The following is an 18,963-nucleotide window of genomic DNA, read 5'->3' on the forward strand; positions in this document are numbered from 1 at the left end:
TAGATTGGTCGTCCCACTTATTGTGAGCGCTTACACGTTCAGAGGAGGACAGCCAGTCTTCGACGTCATGGTCTCCGGTCCCGCAAAAGATGGTCGGGTCGCGCTGACGGAGTACGCCGGCGCAAGCGACAGCGGCAGCCATGGGTACAGTCGGTGCGTAGGTCGCATCAGTCATGGTGACGGTGGGCAACGTACGATTGCGGAGCTGCAGGGTGACTTGAGGGATTCCAGCAATCGACACCAAATGCAATAATGTTCAATTAAAGGTGAGGAGCAGCAGATAAACAGCAGCCTAGCAGCAGCGAACAGCCCGAGCTCTCTAGCTAATCACACCACGGGTAGTCGTCGTCGTCTATGAGCTGCTATCGGAAAGACGACGCTTGTCTGGTTCATTACACACGCCACAACAGCAAATAAATCTGAAGCACAAAGTACAAATCTGAACAAACAGAACAAATGGCAATAAAATTAGGCTAAATGGTTCCCCCTTACTCTAGCGTTGCATTGAGATATTTAGCCTCATCAGTCAAGCAACCCCATTTCATGGAAAGAGGATTATTACTACTATATGTTACAACTGCTGTCCCACAGCTACAGCTTCCGAACCGTCAAATTTATTTTCAAGGATCTAAGACAGTGACTGAATGGCGTGTAACCTAAAGAGAAACTAGGCAAGAATGTTGCCTCAGGCTCTGTTAGTGAATTTTGCTTTGGCAGTGTAGGCCACTGGTGTCGTGAGAGGAAGCTTGAGGACCGAAAATACAAGAAAGACGTGTGGCAAGGCCGCCCTCAAATTTCCACAGAAGAACTCAGTCACCCAATATGCTCGCAGTGCCCACTCGTGTATAACGAAACGATCATCGGAAAAGAAGGACTAACGTGTATTCCAACGAAATAAGCAAAGGCAACCTAGAAGGACCGCAGTCTTTTTGCTGCGCCAAAAGAGCAAGTTATACTGAAAATTCCCCGAGGATTATTATATTCCTTAACGCAAAATTTGAGCGAAGGTCTATACGTCTTTTCATTTTGTGATATATTCGCTGGCGCGGATAAGCTGACTCTTGCGGCAAGTTGCGAATGGAGCGAAGTGCTAATCGGTCAATCGCGAGAGGAAGAGCGTGAGTGACGTGCGGGCATGACTCACAGCACCTGCCGCACACGGACCTCCGCTCAGGCAGCACTTTGTTTTCATATATGGTATCCGTGGCGTCATCGGTGAAGAGACGGTGCGCGCTACTCTGCCGCCATCACGTAGCCATCGTCACCGCAGAGCCTGCTTTGCGCGGTACTACGCTTTTCTTCTCACGCTTTCGCCATACCCTTCTCCCCCGCTTTCCTCCTCGGGGATACGCTGCACCCTCCTCTCGCGCATTGCTCCTCGTGCTCTCTTCGCTGTGTCCTTCTTCGATTCCCCGCTGCGCTCTGCGTCCGTTCTTTGATCCTTCGCTGCGCTCGTTCACGAGGTCGAGCCGAGGGACGCCGACGCTCGCCGCAGGATTGGGTGCCTAAGAGCTGCGCTCTAAAATTCAGGCACAACCTACCCTATGGTGATGTTTAACGTCGTTAATGCCACGAGCATACAAGTGGTGGTGCGTGGACGGGCCAATGTTCAGAAATTCCACTTTATAGAATATCGCCAGTGTTTTCTTATCGCGTGATTCGTTTTAAAGGCCAATAAAAATACCTGAAAGATCCACCTCCCAAACGCATCATGTATCAGCCGTCTACGGCCTCCTGTCCCGCGCTTACCTCCAGGCAAGCTCCACGATCTAGGGGCACGCGTCTTCCGGCGAGACTGCAGAGTTGGCGGGCTGGTGCATGATAAAGATGAGAAAAAATACTTCGCTGCCCTGCCCGTGGTTGTTGCTGAGCGGATGCTCAGCCGCAGTCACGGCTGCTTTGGTCGGTAGCACTGGTTTCATACACAACAGTACCGAAGTATTTGAAGTCTTTCTTTTTCCTAGAAGGATCGCCGCAGTAAAGAGGCTAGAAACATAGTACAAGTCGCAAGCTAATTACGCTAAACCTACTCCAGCTTAGAGCACTGCATGGGCCTGATGTTTCGGCCCGTGCAGCCCGGGCCGGCACCAAGGCCGGCACCGGCCCTGGCGTACATGACCAAGCCTAGCACGGGACCTGCTCGGGCCTGGGCGTTCATTACTAAGCTGTGCCAGAGCCCGCGTGTGCATGACCAGGCCCGGTCTGTATGCAACAAAAATCTATTTATTTTCAATTACAGATTGTACCGTATGTCTCATCCTCACCGCACCCATGGAAACAGCAGTGGTCTGGCACATAGCCTTAGCTGCTGTATTTCCGATGGCGCGCATGCATTTATCTTTATCGTACGATTTCTTCCTATGATGTCATTTAGCACGCATATAAATATATATATATATATATATATATATATATATATATATATATATATATATATATATATATATATATATATATATATATATATATATATATATATGTATATATAAGCCGCCATTGGAATCTGAACCTGGCAATGTTTAACGTTAGAACGTTATCTAGTGAGGCGAGTCTAGCAGTGTTATTGGAGGAATTAGAGGGTAGTAAATGGGATATAATAGGGCTCAGTGAAGTTAGGAGGACAAAAGAAGTATATACAGTGCTAAAAAGCGGGCACGTCCTGTGCTACCAGGGCGTTGCGGAGAGACGTGAACTAGGAGTCGGATTCCTGATGAATAACGATATAGCTGGTAACGTACAGGAATTTTATAGCATTAACGAGAGGGTGGCAGGTCATGTTGTGAAACTTAATAAGAGGTACAAATTGAAGGTTGTACAGGTATACACCCCCACATCCAGTCATGCTGACCATGCAGGAAGTCGAAAGCTTCTATGAAGACGTGGTATCGGCGATGGGTAAAGTCAAAACAAAATACACTCTGCTGATGGGTGACTTCAATGCCAGGGTAGGCAAGAAGCAGGCTGGAGACAAGTCAGTGGGGGAATATGGCATTGGCTCTAGGAATAGCAGGGGGTGGTTATTAGTAGAGTTTGCAGAACAGACTAATATGCGGATAATGAATACCTTCATTATGGCGACAACCGAGAGGCTAGCAGCGTCACTGTAAAAAATCAGAAGACCTGTTTTTCTATTTGCTTTGCAAATGTATCGTAAGAGCCATGTCTTTGCATAGCCGCTTCAGCTTGGCACTGAATGCCTTGGGCCCTTTAGGCCCTTTTTTGAACGGGCCCGAGTCCAGCCCGGGCCCCGCCCGGGCCCCGCCCGAGACCGCCAAAAAGTGCTTCGGCCCGCGCGCCGTCTAAGCAGTCAACACTATGCTTGAGTGTCCTTCCCTCGGCCGCATGTTGAGGGCATACGCAAAGTATGTGAGCTATTGTCTCTGGAGTGTGACAGACGTTAAGAGTCAGTGCCCCGTTCTCGTCCAGTCTTGTGAAGGTATCGGCGAGTGTACGTCAGACCGAGTCACAAACGATTTATGATTCTTTCGCGGCCTCTCCGAAACCGAATCGGAAGCCGGAATCGGAATTCAGCTTCAAGTCTCTGAAGGCGCTCATGCCGATGTGCGGGCTTGTCCAATTGTCGGTCTATCGAGGTTTTGATGTACTTATGGAGCACGGCGCTGCTGTCATAGTGGGAAAAAATTAAGTTTGGTAATGTTGCGCCCACCGACGCCGCTCCGCGCGGGCGCTAAACGTCGGCGCTCTCGGTCGGCACTGGAAAACAAGACGAAAATAAGGTAGGGCGGCTGGTGCTGGCAGCGCAAGCACAGCACGCGCTAGACCGTTCTAACAGCCTGCCACACAGGTTCTCTATAGTTGCCGAGCTCCGCTGCAACCCCTTGGTTCCCTACATTGGTGACTCGGACCCCAGACTCACGCTAGCTCGCGCCCACAGGATGTCGCAGATCTACAGCTTCGATGTTCTGGCGCAAGGTCCCACAGGTTTGGTTCACCGAGGTTGACGCCTTCTTCTATCCCCACCACATCAGCTTGGGGACTTTTTGTATCATCACTTACTTGACAACCTGTTCTCCTCAGGTTGCTCACTTGGTGGCGGGCTTCATCGCTGCACATTTGGGAGATGCCCCGCATCAGCAGCAGAAGCAGATTATTTTAGACCACACCATGGTATCTGAGGGCACGCGCCTCCCGCACTTGCTCACCTTCGAGGAGCTCCGAGATCGCCGCCCTTCAAAGGTGGTCAACAGCATGCGAAGGCTCCTGGGCTCAAACGAAGTCGACGCGAAGAGTGCGCTGTTCAAGGTGCTCTCTCTGGAGCGCTTGCCGCAGTCCATCCGCATTACCTTGACCACTGCAGGAGACTTGACCCTCCACGGCTTCGCCAAGCTCGCTGATCGAGTCCATAACGCGACTGCGCCTACTGTCGCCACTCTCTCTTCAACACCAGAGTCATCTATCATGGCCCGCTTAGAGTCCCGGATAGACCAGCTCGGTGTCTTGATCGTCGCCCTTTGGACGTCCTCTCATGACCAGCGCGGCTCCTCCTCGCGTTCCAGCCGCAGTCCAGCTTCCCCGAGCAGTCCCCGCTCACGCAGTCCTCGAAGCTTGCCTATTTGCTTGTGGTATAGCCCTTTCCAGCACTGCGCCCGCCAGTGCAGCTCTCCATACCATTGGTTGGGAAATGCGCTGCGAGATCTCTGACGGCGGCATGTGACCACGTCTTACAACCTGGCCGCCTATTCATCGTCATGAATCGCATTTCCGGACTACACTTCCTTGTAGACATTGGTGCCGAGGTCAATGTACTACCTTCCTCCGAGCCCGACCGCACTTCTAAGTCACACGACCCTACGCTCCGCGTGGCAAACTCAGTCGCCATCGCCACGTATGGCCTACGGTCCCTCACTCTCGACCTTGGCCTGCGGCGTACGTTCCCGTGGGTCTTCATAGTAGCCGACGTCAATCAGCCTTTCCTCGGCTCTGACTTCCTGACCCATTTCGACCTCCACGTCACCATGCGCCACGGTCGCCTCATTGACAGCAAGGCGCAACTCTCCATCAGTGGAGTTCTGTCGGCTGTCGCTCCCACTGGCGTACGCACGCTGATTACTCTATGCCCGTACGCTCGCATCCTCGCAAACTTTCCTGAGGTGACGAGGCCCTGCAATTGAAATCAGCAAAACACCACATTTTTACACCTGGTCCCCCCGTCGCAGCTCCTCCGCGCCGCCTCTTCGGTGAGGGTCTGGCTAGTGCTCAAAGGGAATTCGAGCACATGCTCCAGTTTGGTATTATTCGCCCTCCGTCCAGCAGTTGGGCCTCCCCACTCAATCTGTTTCCCAAGAAAGAACCGGTTGACTAGCGTCCGTGCGGCGACTACAGGGCGCTCAACGCTCACACGGTTGACGATAGGTATCCCTTTCCACACATTCGCGATTTCACAGGCCATTTGGAAAGATGCAAAATCTCTAGTAAAGTGGACCTCATCAAGGCCTATCATTTAATCCCCATCTAGCCTGCCGACTTCCCGAAGATGGCCATTACTACACCCTTTGGCCTGTTTGAGTATGTGGCATGCCCTTTGGGCTATGCAACACACCTCAAATGTTCCCAAGATTCATTGCCAAGGTAAACCGCGGGCTCCCGGCTGTATTTGCGTACATCCACGACAGCCTCGTCACGGGTCCCAACCACAAGATCAAGAGAGTCACCTCCAGAAACACTTTCAACGCCTTCAACAATTTCGCCTGGTTGTCAACTGCCAGAAATTCATCTTTGGGTGTTTGGGTCCCCACATCTCTGCGCTGGAAATTCGTCCGTTGCCCTGCAACGTGCAGGCCGTGGAAGACTTCCCAGAAACCACTACCCTACGCCAACTGCGTAAGCACCTGGGCATAGTGAATTTCTCCCGACGTTTTATTCCGCACACCGAAGACCTTCTGCACCCACTGACTGGCCTTCTTCGCAGGACCTAGAGCTCATCCACGATTTCCTGCTCTCCCGAAGGTCAATATGGTTTCAGGGCGGATAACAAGCCGTTGCCGACGCGTGCTCGCAGCTCAAGCACGGCACGCGCCGTTCCTTTCTAAGAGCCTGCTACGCTGGTCCTCTTGGTCCTGGCGCTCTATAGCAACCCTTCGGCTCGCGACAATAGTCTTCCCGTCAGTATGGATAGTTGGGGACTCAATATACAGTGGGAGAGTATGCTTTCCAGCGTAAGCTTGAACGGCCAAAAGCGCCTAGTAGAGCGAGCTCGCGGGTTGGCCATACTCAGTGGAGCCTTGGACTAGGGCACCAACCCTGTGATTGCAGACAGAAGCATCCATCAGAAGATGGAAGAGGCCGTCTGAAGCCGCGAAGATCTCTTTTCTAGAGCCCAATAAATGTTTTCCGATCCGATCCGATCCCGTCAGTATGTGCCTTTTTTGCATCCGCATCAGCCTGCTCATTTGCAGCTGTTCCAAAACGGCAAGCAATCCAGCGCTATGGTATGCCCGGATTAAGACCCATCAGCAAGCAGAGTCATGATGTCGTAAACCAGAGGACTATATGTGGTATTGTGATTCATATGATTGCTTGTGAGTTGCAGCGCCGGTGCTTCAAAATGTTGCGCGCCTTCATTTAGTTTCTCGACATGTTTTGCTGTATGGAACTTCGTGGATATCTACTTCAAAAACACATCCAATTTTTGTGCCAACGTGTCGTAATCATTCTTCATTTGATGAGGTTCAAAACTGAACGCTTTTAAATGCCTCGTACCTACCACCAGTGAGAATAACGCCAGCATTTAAACCTTCCCTCTCCGGCTGTTTGTCCTCTGACGTCACTCGAAGTAACAAGTCAAGTTCATACTTTAAGTAGAACTACACTTCTAGGGCACTGAAGAAGAGGCATGATGTCTCCGTGGGCCTGCACGCGGTGGGCGCTCAAAAAACAGCCGTTCCTATCGAATGTTCACACGAATGAGTTTTTAATGCTCCAATCAGAGTGTGCCCTTAACCACCTTTCATTGAAGCCTCATAAAAGCTTTGGTATGAGTATGACAGCTCCCAGGAATACATTACCGAAATACTTTTCCGAAAAAGAGCGAGTGTGAGGTAGCGAAGGAGTGGGGCAACACCGGTGGCGGCGTCCCGCCTACGGCGTAATGTGGAGAGGGAGCGTCACGGCACCTGCTCCCCCCCCCCCTCCCCGAGGCCGTGGTATTTACGCTACGCTGCAGACGCGGCTACGTAAAACTGTAGTGCACGGCACGGCTGGACAGCAGGGCTTTATTTTAGTCGTGCTACGTCGTCCGAACCCACATTGTCCTTGTCCTAGACGGATAGTATGCACATTCAAATTGCACATTTTGAAGCGCTATCAATAGCTAAATGCACAGCACATGAAGAGCGGCAGGGTGTGAGCGCGCGCTCGCGGGCGTTGCTCTCAGATGACAACCGCCATTGCTCGTGGCGGTTGCAACAGGCGTAGGTGTGGCTTTGCCTTATGTTTCGGGTGTTTGTAGGCTCGCTGAATGTTCAATAGAAATCGAAATGAGAGAAAATCGATGGCTACGACGCGGGTGAGCAGTGTCACCAATGTTTTGTGCTTACGTGCGTGGGCGGGGCTGCGCCTGACCTGATGACAGCCGACTTACTCCGGCATTGCGCGTCATTCTAACTGAACTTTGAAGCGCAGATCTTCGCCTATTTCAGCCTAATTGTTAAACTGCGTCGCTTGTGCGGTACGCCGTGAGAAGCGCACTGATTCAAACACCTCTGTTGAATGATGTCCTGTATCGGCCAACAGCGGCCGTCTATGAGAAAATTTTATATGACGGCAAACCCAAGTCGGCGGCATCTTCGAAATGGGTGGGGAGAAGGACTCCGTTTGAGAAGGAAGCTCTTGTGAAAAACGGTGACTTCGCGCTGCGGTTGTGAGCTCCACGCGACACGAGCGACCGCGAAATTTGGCTGAAATGTTCACATCCTCGGAATGTGTTTTATCGCCATGATCGAGGGGTGGTTGAGGGCCCCTTTAAGGTAATATATCGCCTTCTTACCGCAGTCTACTTGGTTGGTAGTGCACACATAAGATCAATGCAGGTATGAATTACAATTGCAGGCGTTTTTTTTCATGCCGCTTTTACAGCCCGCCGGGACGCTGCCTTTCTGGCGAAAGCACCAATGGATCAGCTCCTTATTTTAAACGGAATGAGGTCGGCAAACGACGGTGTCTCCAAAGTTAGTTCACGTATTTTTCTAATTGCGCTATATGAAGCTTTAAATCGCACAATGAACAGCAGCACGTACTCTTGGGTCCTATTAATGATGTTTATGAGACATACGGCGTGCTGCAGGCTTTTCGATTTAGGCAGTAGGAAATTGGCTTGAATGACAACAGTTTAACGGTTTGCGCATGTTCTTTATGGGTATTTGGAAAGTGCCGAAAGCTCATAGTATGGCTGTGCATTCCAGTGACGATCCATTTGCTTATTTTGTTTTCACATTGTCCATGTCACACGAATAATTAGCAAAATATATGGCATCTATGATAGCATGTATACTGCAGTAGCCGCGCTCCGGTTAAATATTCAAGGAAAACACTCACTGTATGGTAGGATATCTCGCTGCGAGCCTGTGTTACGAGGCTGCACTCGCCTAACTGCAATGCTTCTCGTAGTCAAGCCTCGTTGTTAAGTCACTACGGTAGCTTCAGGAGCGCAGCCGCTTTTCCATCTAGTAGCGTAGAACATATTTTCAATGTTGCCTCGAGTGCAACGAACCATTTTTCTTAAGGAGATATTTAAATCGCCGGCTAATCAAAGCCGAATATTACCCTAGTCATTTGAGGAATATTGATACCTCTTTTTTTGACAACGTTTCTCACTTTCAATTTACACGCGCTGTGCAGCATACCATAGTACTGAAAAAAATGGAGGCGCGTTGACTCTCACAAGTATATATTATTATTCGTATTTCTTCGCTCTCCTCCGCCAAGTCACGTTCGTGACGTGGCGTCGCAGCCAATGGAAATTTCACTTGACCAGAAGATAGACGCCGGCTTTTTCGCTGAGTAGGCCCTTTGACACTTTAGACTCAATATAGCAAACTGATTTTGTCTGGTGAAATATGACTAGATGGTCAGAAAGAATTGGGCATGATGTAAGAAGCCCAAGTTGAAATTTGTTGTGGCCGGAACTGAGCGTATTAGGCATCCCGCGCATCATACGCTACAGCACGTCGAAGCACGAAACAAAATCTTCGTTGCCTAAGCAGGGGATACGTAATAAAGGAAAACATTAGTTACGTTAGCAATACATTAAGAATAAAACTTTGGCCTAAACTTTCTTGAATTCTCCAGCGTGCAGCCGAGAGTGCCCGCTTTCAAAAGTGGAGGGGCTGGGGAGGGGCAAATGGCATACTTTGCCCCTCCACTTTTGACAGTGGGTGGGGGAGGGGCACGTCCCCACCCGCGCCTTGCCAGTAAATATGTCTATGGCGGCATCACGTCTGGTGTCACCAAGCTAGCTAATTCGCAAGCAAAAGGTGCACAATAAAACATATTTTTCAGAAATCCTAAAGCATCTAGCATCTTCGTAGGCTCTCTCAATAAGGAACTAATGGATATCTAACATGGGGAGTTGAAATCGCACGCGGCATCTAATACGAACAATAATGTGCACAGAGAAAGAAAAAAGACCAAGTCCTAGCTACAAACACTTTTATTTATTTATTTATTTATTATTACCTCAAAGGCCCCAACGTGGGGTATTACATGAGGGATGGGTGGCCACTTCAGTGGAATATGGACTCAATGGCAGCCTTGAAATGATGTGGATTGGAGTGGTGCACGGCGTCGGCGGGAAGGTCATTCCAGTCCCGGGCAGTCTTCACAAAGAAAGAATGTAGGTGCGCAGTGGTCCGGGCAGGCGGAGGATACACAGATTTTTCATGACATAATCGGCAAGACTGACGGTGTGCTGGAATGATGGCTGAAGCACTAGGTGAAGAATGATAAAATTTGTGATAAAGACACAGTCTGAAGACATGACGCCTTATATCTAGATTGGAAATTCCTGCTTTTAATTTTAGCTGAGAGACACTAGTGTGGTAAGAATAATCAGAATAAATAAAGCGAGCTGCACGATTCTGAACTGCTTCTAGAATGTTAGAAAGGGTGATTTGGTGTGGGTCCCAAACAGAGCATGCGTATTCTAGCTTAGGTCTGACAAAAGTTAGATAAGTTAGTATCTTTAAGGATGGTGGTACGAAGCGCAAGTTGCGGCGGAAGTAACCAAGTGTGCGATTGGCTTCGTTGTTGATGTTCGTAATATGAGAGGACCAAGAAAGATTATTTGAGAGAGTAAGGCCAAGGTACTTGCATGACTCCACTGATGATATTTCCGAGTTGCAAAGAACGTACTTAGGAGTATGGTGAAGCTTCCGTCGATGAAAAGATAGTAGTAAAGTCTTTTTAGTGTTCAGTGACATTAGCCACATGCTGCGCCAAAAGGTAACTTTGTCTAGGTCATCTTGCAATGCCTGGTTGTCGGTATCAGCTAGGATTGGGCGATAAATGACACAAGCGTCAGCAAAAAGGCGAATGTTAGATGAAAGATTAGCCGGTAAATCATTAATATATATAAGGAATAGGAGGGGCCCAAGAACTGTGCCTTGGGGTACACCGGAGAGAACAGGGCTCTTAGAGGAGGAGTGGTTGTTAGCATACACAAACTGTTGTCTGTTAGTTAAGAAATTTCGGATCCAGTTCAAGACAAGGGGATTAAGGTGCAAGCGAGAAAGTTTTAGGAGAAGTCGTTGATGCGGAACTTTGTCAAAGGCCTTTTCAAAATCTAAAAAGAGGGCATCAACTGGGATATTTTGATCAAGGTTAGAGCTTATGTTATTTGTAAAGAGTGCTAATTGGCTATCACAAGATAAACCTTTACGGAAACCATACTGGTTAGGGTGGAAGAAACTGACATATGTTAGGAATGTAGCAATGTGGGAGTAAAGCACATGTTCCATTAATTTAGAACAAACGCTAGTTAGAGAAATTGGGCGGTAGCTACTACATGATGATGAAGGACCTTTCTTTGGGACTGGGATAACCTTACCCACTTTCCAGTCATCCGGCACCACTCCTGATGATAAAGATTGCTGGAAAATGTGACATAACATTTCGCTTGTAACATATTTAGTATTTTTTAAGACTTTAGAATTAATACCATCTATGCCAGGTGAAGACGACAGCTTTAAGGAATCAATGCATTTCCTGATTCCATCAGAACTGAAGGTGATTGCGGGCATTGTATGGTAACTGAAAAATGGGAATTCAGGAAGTTCACCTTTAGGCTCATTCGTAAACACGGAAGAGAATGCATGATTAAGCGCTTCGGCGATTTCGTGATCAGGAATAGGCCTATTTTTCTCGTCACACAGAGCAAGTGGTTGCGAACGCTTTGGATTTATAATATTCCAGATTTTTTTGGAGTTATTTCGCAGGATGTTTGGTAGGGTAGTCGAAGAAAAGGAGCGTTTTGCTTGACTAGCAAGGGATAGGTACGTTTTTTCAGCGGTGAAGTATTTCTGCCATGCGCACTCAGAGTTGGAATGTCTGGCAGCGCGGTAAAGCCTTTTCTTTTTATTGTTGAGACGCTTTAGTGTCGTATTTAACCAGGGTGATGAGTGCTTTTCAGTTACAGTGAAAGTAGGTATGTAAGTTTTTATCAGCTCATGCATTTTATTTTTGAAAAGAAGCCAGTTAACTTCAACAGAACGTTCTAAGAAACCGGTAAAGAACAAGCTGGCAAATTCCGCTAGTTTAATATTCATATCAGTATAGTTACCTTTGTCGTAAAGCGTAATAGTTTTTCTAGTTGTTTAGAGGTTGGATTGCGCAACATTTTTACGAGACACACAGAAGAGACACACACCACAGAGCGCTTGGTGTGTGTCTCTTCTGTGTGTCTCGTAAAAATGTTGCGCAATCCAACCTCTAATATGCTATACCAACACGCCCAGTCGTCAACCTTGGCAATTTTCTAGTTTTAGTGAAGGCAGGGATGTCACTTTGGAACGAGGCATGTAGCACTGAATGACCGCTAAGGCCAGGTAAGTGCGTCAGTGGTGAAACATTATCAGGGTGAGAAGTGAAGATAAGGTCTAATATGTTAGAAGACTTATCATTGTGCCGCGTGGGGTTACTGACGATTTGTGTTAGGCCAAACGTAAGACACGTATTAAGAAAATCACTTTCGACATTGTTTTTTGACGTTGTTTCAGCTATATTGGACCAATTGATGGCAGGGAAGTTGAAATCGCCGAACAGCATGATGGGTGATTTGGGATAAAGCACGGTTACGGAGTGAAGCACCTCATGGAAGTCAGCTACGAAAGAGCTGTTTGCGTCGGGTGGACGATAGCACGTACCGATAATAACGGCTGGGCGGGAAGCGTTGCTTATCACAAAGACAGTTTCTAAGGGCGTTGTCACTGTTATTTCAGCACACTGAAGACTTTCGTGTGCGCATATCAGTATGCCTCCGCCCCTTTTGTGAGATCTGTCGCGTCGAAATATAGAAAAATTTGGAAAATGTGAAAGAATTTCTGAATTATTAATGGACGGATTAAGCCAAGTTTCAGTAAGAAGGACTATGTTCGATGTCGTTGTACTGAGCAGGCTTTGGAGGGCATCAAGTTTGGGAAGAATACTGCGAATATTGGTGTAAAGAAATGAAAGGGAGTTATAGGGATGGTTATTGGGATGGTTGTTGCGACAGTCGGATGCTAGGAACCCGGTGGTCGAGCGACTACCTTTTCGGAACTATGGTCGTATGTGTAAGTTGTATTTCCCATTAGTAATTTGTCGTGGCGTAGTTTGAAGGGTCTCTTTTGTGCTTTGGCAAACTGAACTAGGTGTCTTCTAGCAGTTAGCGTGTTAGAAGAGTAGTCTTCCGAGATCCGATATTCAGTTCCTTTTAGTTTTTTAGCGCATGACAACACACGTTCTTTTACTTTAAAATGCGCGAATTTGACAATTATAGGCCTATTTCTGTTACTGCTAAAGCGACCTAATCTGTGTGCTCTTTCTATGTCCAAATGTTCGACGGTGGTGTTTAGTTGTGTACTGCAGTGTTGAATCACTAGGGCTTCGGACGCAGCCCATGTTTCACTTTCAGTGTCTTTTAAACCAAAAAATACTAGATTTGACCTTCGCGCTCTATCTTCCGAGTCATTAAGTTTAGCCTGAATAGACGCAATCTTATTTGCGCTCTGTTCGGCGAGCGTCCTGAGCTCGTCGACCTCTTTTTTTACCGCGATAAGTGCTGAGCAGTCTTCTTCGATCTTAGTTAGTCGTTTTTTTATCTCATCAAAAGATTTGTCGCTCTGGGACAACTTTTGCTTGATCGACTTCATATCGTTTAATAATGAAGTTTGGCCAGTACGGATTTCGATAAGTGCTTCCAATATATCACTAGGTTCTTTATTGCCGTGGGTGGTTCTTCGCCTTGAACCTCAGCATCAATAACGACCAAGATCAATGGCAGGAGTGGGGAACAGACCTCGGTAAAGTCCCCCCGTTCACTGTTTCAAACACGGATCACGGTTACGTAAACTATGCAGTCAATGCTATGCACCCCGTCGCTTTGAACGACTTTCTTGGCGCCTTTGCGCAAAGTGAAGGTGAACTCTTCCAAGCATTGCAACTGAACTTTCAACTGCTCCACTTACACTCGTCAGGCGATACGACCACAACCACAAATACTTTCGAAGGAAACTCACGAGAAAGTGTGAAACGTTGGCATGCAAAGATTGAACGCGTGGCATTCCTCGCATGCTGGCCACAATGGCACTTGATGTTGAAAGTGGTCGCGCGTGTTCGCGGAGCAACACGCGGCCGATACCTCCTACGAGATGTGCGTTCAAGATTTAGAGACATCGAAGCATGCTATTACGGAACTTATTAGGCAAGATGTCTCTACAAGGATCCTCGGTCTACAGAAACAAGCGGAAGCTCTACTCAAGTGAAACGATCGTAGAATACGCGTACATGCAGGACGCTAAGCTCGAGAAAGCCTCTTACTAAGTCAGCATGGAAGAAGGCATATTTGTCAACCTCAGCGGTGTCCAAGAAAACAAATGGGCTACGCCTGCGGCATCCCATAGTTGCATAGTCATGCTAAGGCTCACTGACCGCGCCGTAAACCTCGACAGTCGGCGGAATCTACAAGTTCAGTCATCTACCGATCAGAAATGCATGCCGACGAACCAGACAGCTGTGTCACTTAATTTCAACCGCTCCAATACGTACAAACCGTTCACATCTAACTGTTCAATAGAGATAAACAGTCCTCGAAAGCGCTAATGATTCATTCCTTGAGCGTTTAGCCACGTATAAAAGGGCTGCCCCAAACCAAACTGGAACACAACACGTCAGGCCAAAAGCAAAAATTTTGTCTTTCTTCAAAAGAAAGGCGAAAGAGCGGACAAGTTGCAAGCTATGAACTCGAGGAGGAAGATGTCCACTGTGTCTTGCGCGCTATCGGCGAGTCGCTTCCCATCGTGGCCGCCCACGATGGCAGCTCCAAATCAGAGCATGCATTGACATTGGGTCAAATGTATTCACAGTATACCTCTCAGTGCAGAAAAGGCGGCCTGCAATGACAGTCAATTGGCGACAGGGCTAGAAAAACTGGTCAAGCTTGAGTGGACATCCCTCCCAGTCATCGTGGGTAAATTCGAGAACAAAAACTCGCAAACAAAACTCTTGTTCTCCAGCTGGCACCCATAATGCAAACGCGCGGCCAGAAACAGAGCCAAGACAGAGCCGACATCAATGTAAAAGAGGAACTATGGTGGCTAGCGGAAAGGAAAGCGCGCGACGATAAGCTCGTTCTTTGTTTATGACGCCAACTTCGACGCTCGTTGCAATGGGCGACCCTGACAGCGACACAATGGCTCGAGATGCTGTGCTCGAGTTCAGCGATTTAAGCACTGATGAACGCGACCTGCTGCTGAGGGCTCGCGCTGCCGGCGTCGTTGCGTACTACTACGCCGGCGGCATGCTTTTAAAGGCACTCCACGCGACTTCAGTAAGTCGGCGTTGAACTCGTAATCCTCTGGACGAAAGTGCAGCGAGCACAGTATGTGATTTTTCGGCTCTTTGCCAGCGCGCTGTGGCAGAGGTACGGCACTTAATCATTCCGAACGGAGAGGTTCACTCGTTGGCACACAGTGATAAGTAACTGAAACTACTGAAAGATATCTATAGCGGCTCTACAGCCACCGTAGAATCCATAAAGAAAGCAACAAAATCCCAATAAAGAAAGGCGTCAGGCAGGGAGATGCGATCTCTCCAATGCTATTCACAGCGTGTTTACAGGAGGTATTCAGAGACCTCGAATGGGAAGAATTGGGGATAAAAGTTAAGGGAGAATACCTTAATAACTTGCGATTCGCTGATGATATTGCCTTGCTTAGTAACTCCGGGGACCAATTGCAATGCATGCTCACTGACCTGGAGAGGCAAAGCAGAAGAATGGGTCTAAAAATTAATCTGCAGAAAACTAAAGTAATGTTTAACAGTCTTGGAACAGCAATTTACAATAAGTAGCAAGGCACTGGAAGTGGTAAGGGAATACATCTACTTAGGGCAGGTAGTGACGGCGGATCCGGATCATGAGACGCAAATAATCAGAAGAATAAGAATGGGCTGGGGTGCGTTTGGCAGGCATTCTCAGATCATGAACAGCAGGTTGCCATTATCCCTCAAGAGAAAAGTGTATAATAGCTGTGTCTTACCACTACTCACCTACGGGGCAGAAACCTGGAGGCCTGCGAAAAGGGTTCTACTCAAATTGAGGATGACGCAACGAGCTATGGAAAGAAGAATGATAGGTGTAACGTTAAGGGATAAGAAAAGAGCAGATTGGGTGAGGCAACAAACGCGAGTTAATGACATCTTAGTTGAAATCAAGAAAAAGAAATGGGCATGGGCAGGACATGTAATGAGGAGGGAAGATAACCGATGGTCATTAAGGTTTACCGACTGGGTTCCAAGGGAAGGGAAGCGTAGCAGGGGGCGGCAGAAAGTTAGGTGGGCGGATGAGATTAAGAAGTTTGCAGGGACGACATGGCCCCAATTAGTACATGACCGGGGTTGTTGGAGAACTATGGGAGAGTCCTTTGCCCTGCAGTGAGCGTAACCAGGCTGATGATGATGATGATAAGTAACGTAGGATTCGCCGCTGCAACTTCCCTTGGCCAAGTTCCACGGACCGTTCGCGCATCCCATGGCATCTTATGGACGTGGCATTCTCGCTGCTTGTTCCAAATGCAAGTTTCGCGAGCCAGCAGCACCACCGCAGCACGACGCGATAAAGAAACAACTGAAACTCCAACGCGCGGACGGCGCAAAGTCGAGCGTGCAGAGTCGAGCGAAAACGAAACCTTTCGATCACCCATACTACTCAGGGGTAACGTCAAAATGTTATTTTTTCTTAGAATCAAATAGAAGTAGGCAAGTAGCATTTTCTTCCGTCTTATAATTAATCTAATGATCTTTTTAGTACGAGTAGTTGAGTACTAGTGACATAAATTATGATGAGGAGTGCTTTCGTCATCGGGCTAGTACCGGAATGTCGCTGGGGGGTCTCAAATCGTGTCATGCATTTACCTCAATTTCTCGGTTACTAAAGCTCTGTTCGCGATAATATTGATGCCTTAGACGTTCTAGAGCATTGCTTTATCAATTTAACTTGACTTTCTGGTAACCTTTGGTGCCCCTTTAAAGCCCCAGCAACTGTTTTGCTAAACGTAGCTGTTGACATCACCCAAAATCCGTCGTGTTTATCCGCTTGTAAAACACGTAGTGATTTTCCCTACAGGATTCCACAATGGTGCTCATTTTATGTTTAGTACTTAAATGGGGACGCCTGTGTTCGGTAGGCTAGAAACACCGTCCAACAGGCACCTTTCCTTATCGTCGTTCTCAGCTTTTTGGGCGAAAAAGGAACCTTGTGCACATGTAAACTCGGATGAAGGCAAAACTTTGCTCCTTTCTTGAGGGTCTTGGAAAGATGCAAAATCCGCATCTCGAAGATGCAAAATCCGCATCTCTAGGCAGGCGAAGAACAAGGCAGTGCCACGGGAACTTCGCTGTCTGGGCAGCTCGTTCCTTGAAATTCCTAAAGGACACCAGCCGGACGTCTCCTGTATTGAGTAGGCCACAAACCACTCATAGCCATTCGTACCAGATGTGAACGTGTCTCCATAACGCCGATTTAACGATGCGAAATATCCTTTTTGCATCTCTAAGGTTGGGCTGTTGCGGAATGCAGGCCACTTACATGTCGCGTCACCAGAAAAAAACGCAGCCGCGAGTCACCCAAGAAACCTTTTAATGGCGAGAGACGAACACAAAAGGTATCATGATGATGGTAAAGGTGCGCGCACTTCTTGGCGCCAGGCGTAGAAGCAACAGCTCACGATACCTTCTTTTTCTTCGTCGTCTGCTAATCTCCGACATCGTCTGGGGCCTCAAATGTGGTGACATCTAGTTCTAGACGATGTAGCTTCTGCACTGTCCTCTTGAAGTCTTTGCCTCCCTGTAATCGGAATAAACAGGCGCGCACAAATCCATCGGCGCCTGGGTACACCTGTTGAACCCGGGCTAGTGGCCAGAATAATTTGGGCGTGTCAGGAATGGCGACTATTACGATGTCGCCGAACTTTACATTTCTTGAATGATGCGTGGAGGAGCGATGAGCCAATGGTAGTCGCAGCAAATATTCATGTTTCGGTCGCTTCCAGAAGTCATTCATCCTTTTTTGTCGATGTTGAAAGCGTCGCTGATAGTCGTTGCGATCGTGGCGGGTAACTAGGTCAGACAATGTATTTCCTACTGGTAGCGTCGTAAGTTGCTGGCCCACTAGGAAAAGCGCTGGCGTGAGTGCTACAGGCTGGACTGCCTGATTATAAGAATATGTTAGAGGCCGTGAATTGAGCATCGCTTCAACCTCAGTAATAGTAGTTGAAAGTTCTTCAGCGCACAGACAACTTCGACCTAAAGCTATGCGGAGTGCCATTTTTACGGTTCCGACCAACCGTTCCCACTAGCCTCCCCAATGGGGCTGCTTCGACTATGAACTTCCACTGAATTTTTCGCTTCGCAATGTAAGCCTCGAAGTCGTCGTAGTATTTTCCCCATTTTTTATAATAACCGTGACGTTCTATTAAAAGTTGTCATTTTCGGAGTGAATGGTACTTGGGAGTCCCCTTCTTGCTATGAAACGCCGGAATGCCAACATTAACGCAGGTGAAGACATATCCGACACCAGTTCCAAATGCAATGCTCTTGTTACTGCACATGTGAAAAGTACGATGCACATTTTCCTGTCGGAGCTCTTGTATGACTGCACATACAATGGTCCGGCAAAATCAAGGCAAGGAGGGTTGAAAGGTTTTGTCCTAACGACCAGGCAGACTGGAAGCAGCGGGTACGGCGTCACAGTGGGTTTCGTACGAAAACGGACGCATAGCAAGCATCGATTGATTGCTTTCTTTGCCGCTTGTCGTGCTCTTGGGACCCAGATTCGTTCGCTTACGTTGTGTATCATTGTCGTTACTCCTCCATGCATGACTCGACGATGGGCGTCCGCAAATACCAGCTCGGTGAAACGATGTCGACTTGGAAGTAGCAATGGATGCTTCACGTCTCGGCTGTCTTTGAGGTTCTGTAGTCTTCCTCTGACGCGTATAAGCCCGTTCTTTTTGAGAAATGGGTGTACTTGTGCTACCCATGAATTGGGCGGACCTTGCCTTTCCAGCAGCCAACTGGTCTCCCCAGGAAACGATTCAGTTTGAACTTGCCTGATCCAATATCTCTCAGCTGCCAATATTTCTTCGGCAGAGATAACTCCCGATTTTTTAATCTTGCACTTAACGCTGGAGACCAAGCGCTGCACCCATGCTGTGACACGGAGAAGCTTGTGCAGTGAACTGAACTTCCCTGAAT

General features: G+C 48.0%; 1 protein-coding gene across 1 annotated transcript; it reads left to right on the forward strand.

Moving 5' to 3' along the window:
* The first annotated feature begins 4,709 nt into the window (after positions 1-4,709).
* Positions 4,710-5,132, forward strand: LOC140213039 (uncharacterized). The gene has a single exon (XM_072284187.1). It carries the CDS (start codon positions 4,710-4,712, stop codon positions 5,130-5,132), a length of 423 nt encoding a protein of 140 aa, XP_072140288.1.
* The last annotated feature ends 13,831 nt before the right edge of the window (positions 5,133-18,963 follow it).

The sequence above is a fragment of the Dermacentor andersoni genome, chromosome 1 (assembly GCF_023375885.2).
Source record: "Dermacentor andersoni chromosome 1, qqDerAnde1_hic_scaffold, whole genome shotgun sequence".
In the NCBI taxonomy this organism is placed as follows: domain Eukaryota; kingdom Metazoa; phylum Arthropoda; class Arachnida; order Ixodida; family Ixodidae; genus Dermacentor; species Dermacentor andersoni.

Excerpts from the sequence above, each read along its gene's own strand:
- LOC140213039 (XM_072284187.1), top strand. The coding sequence starts at position 4,710 with ATGAATCGCATTTCCGGACTACACTTCCTTGTAGACATTGGTGCCGAG.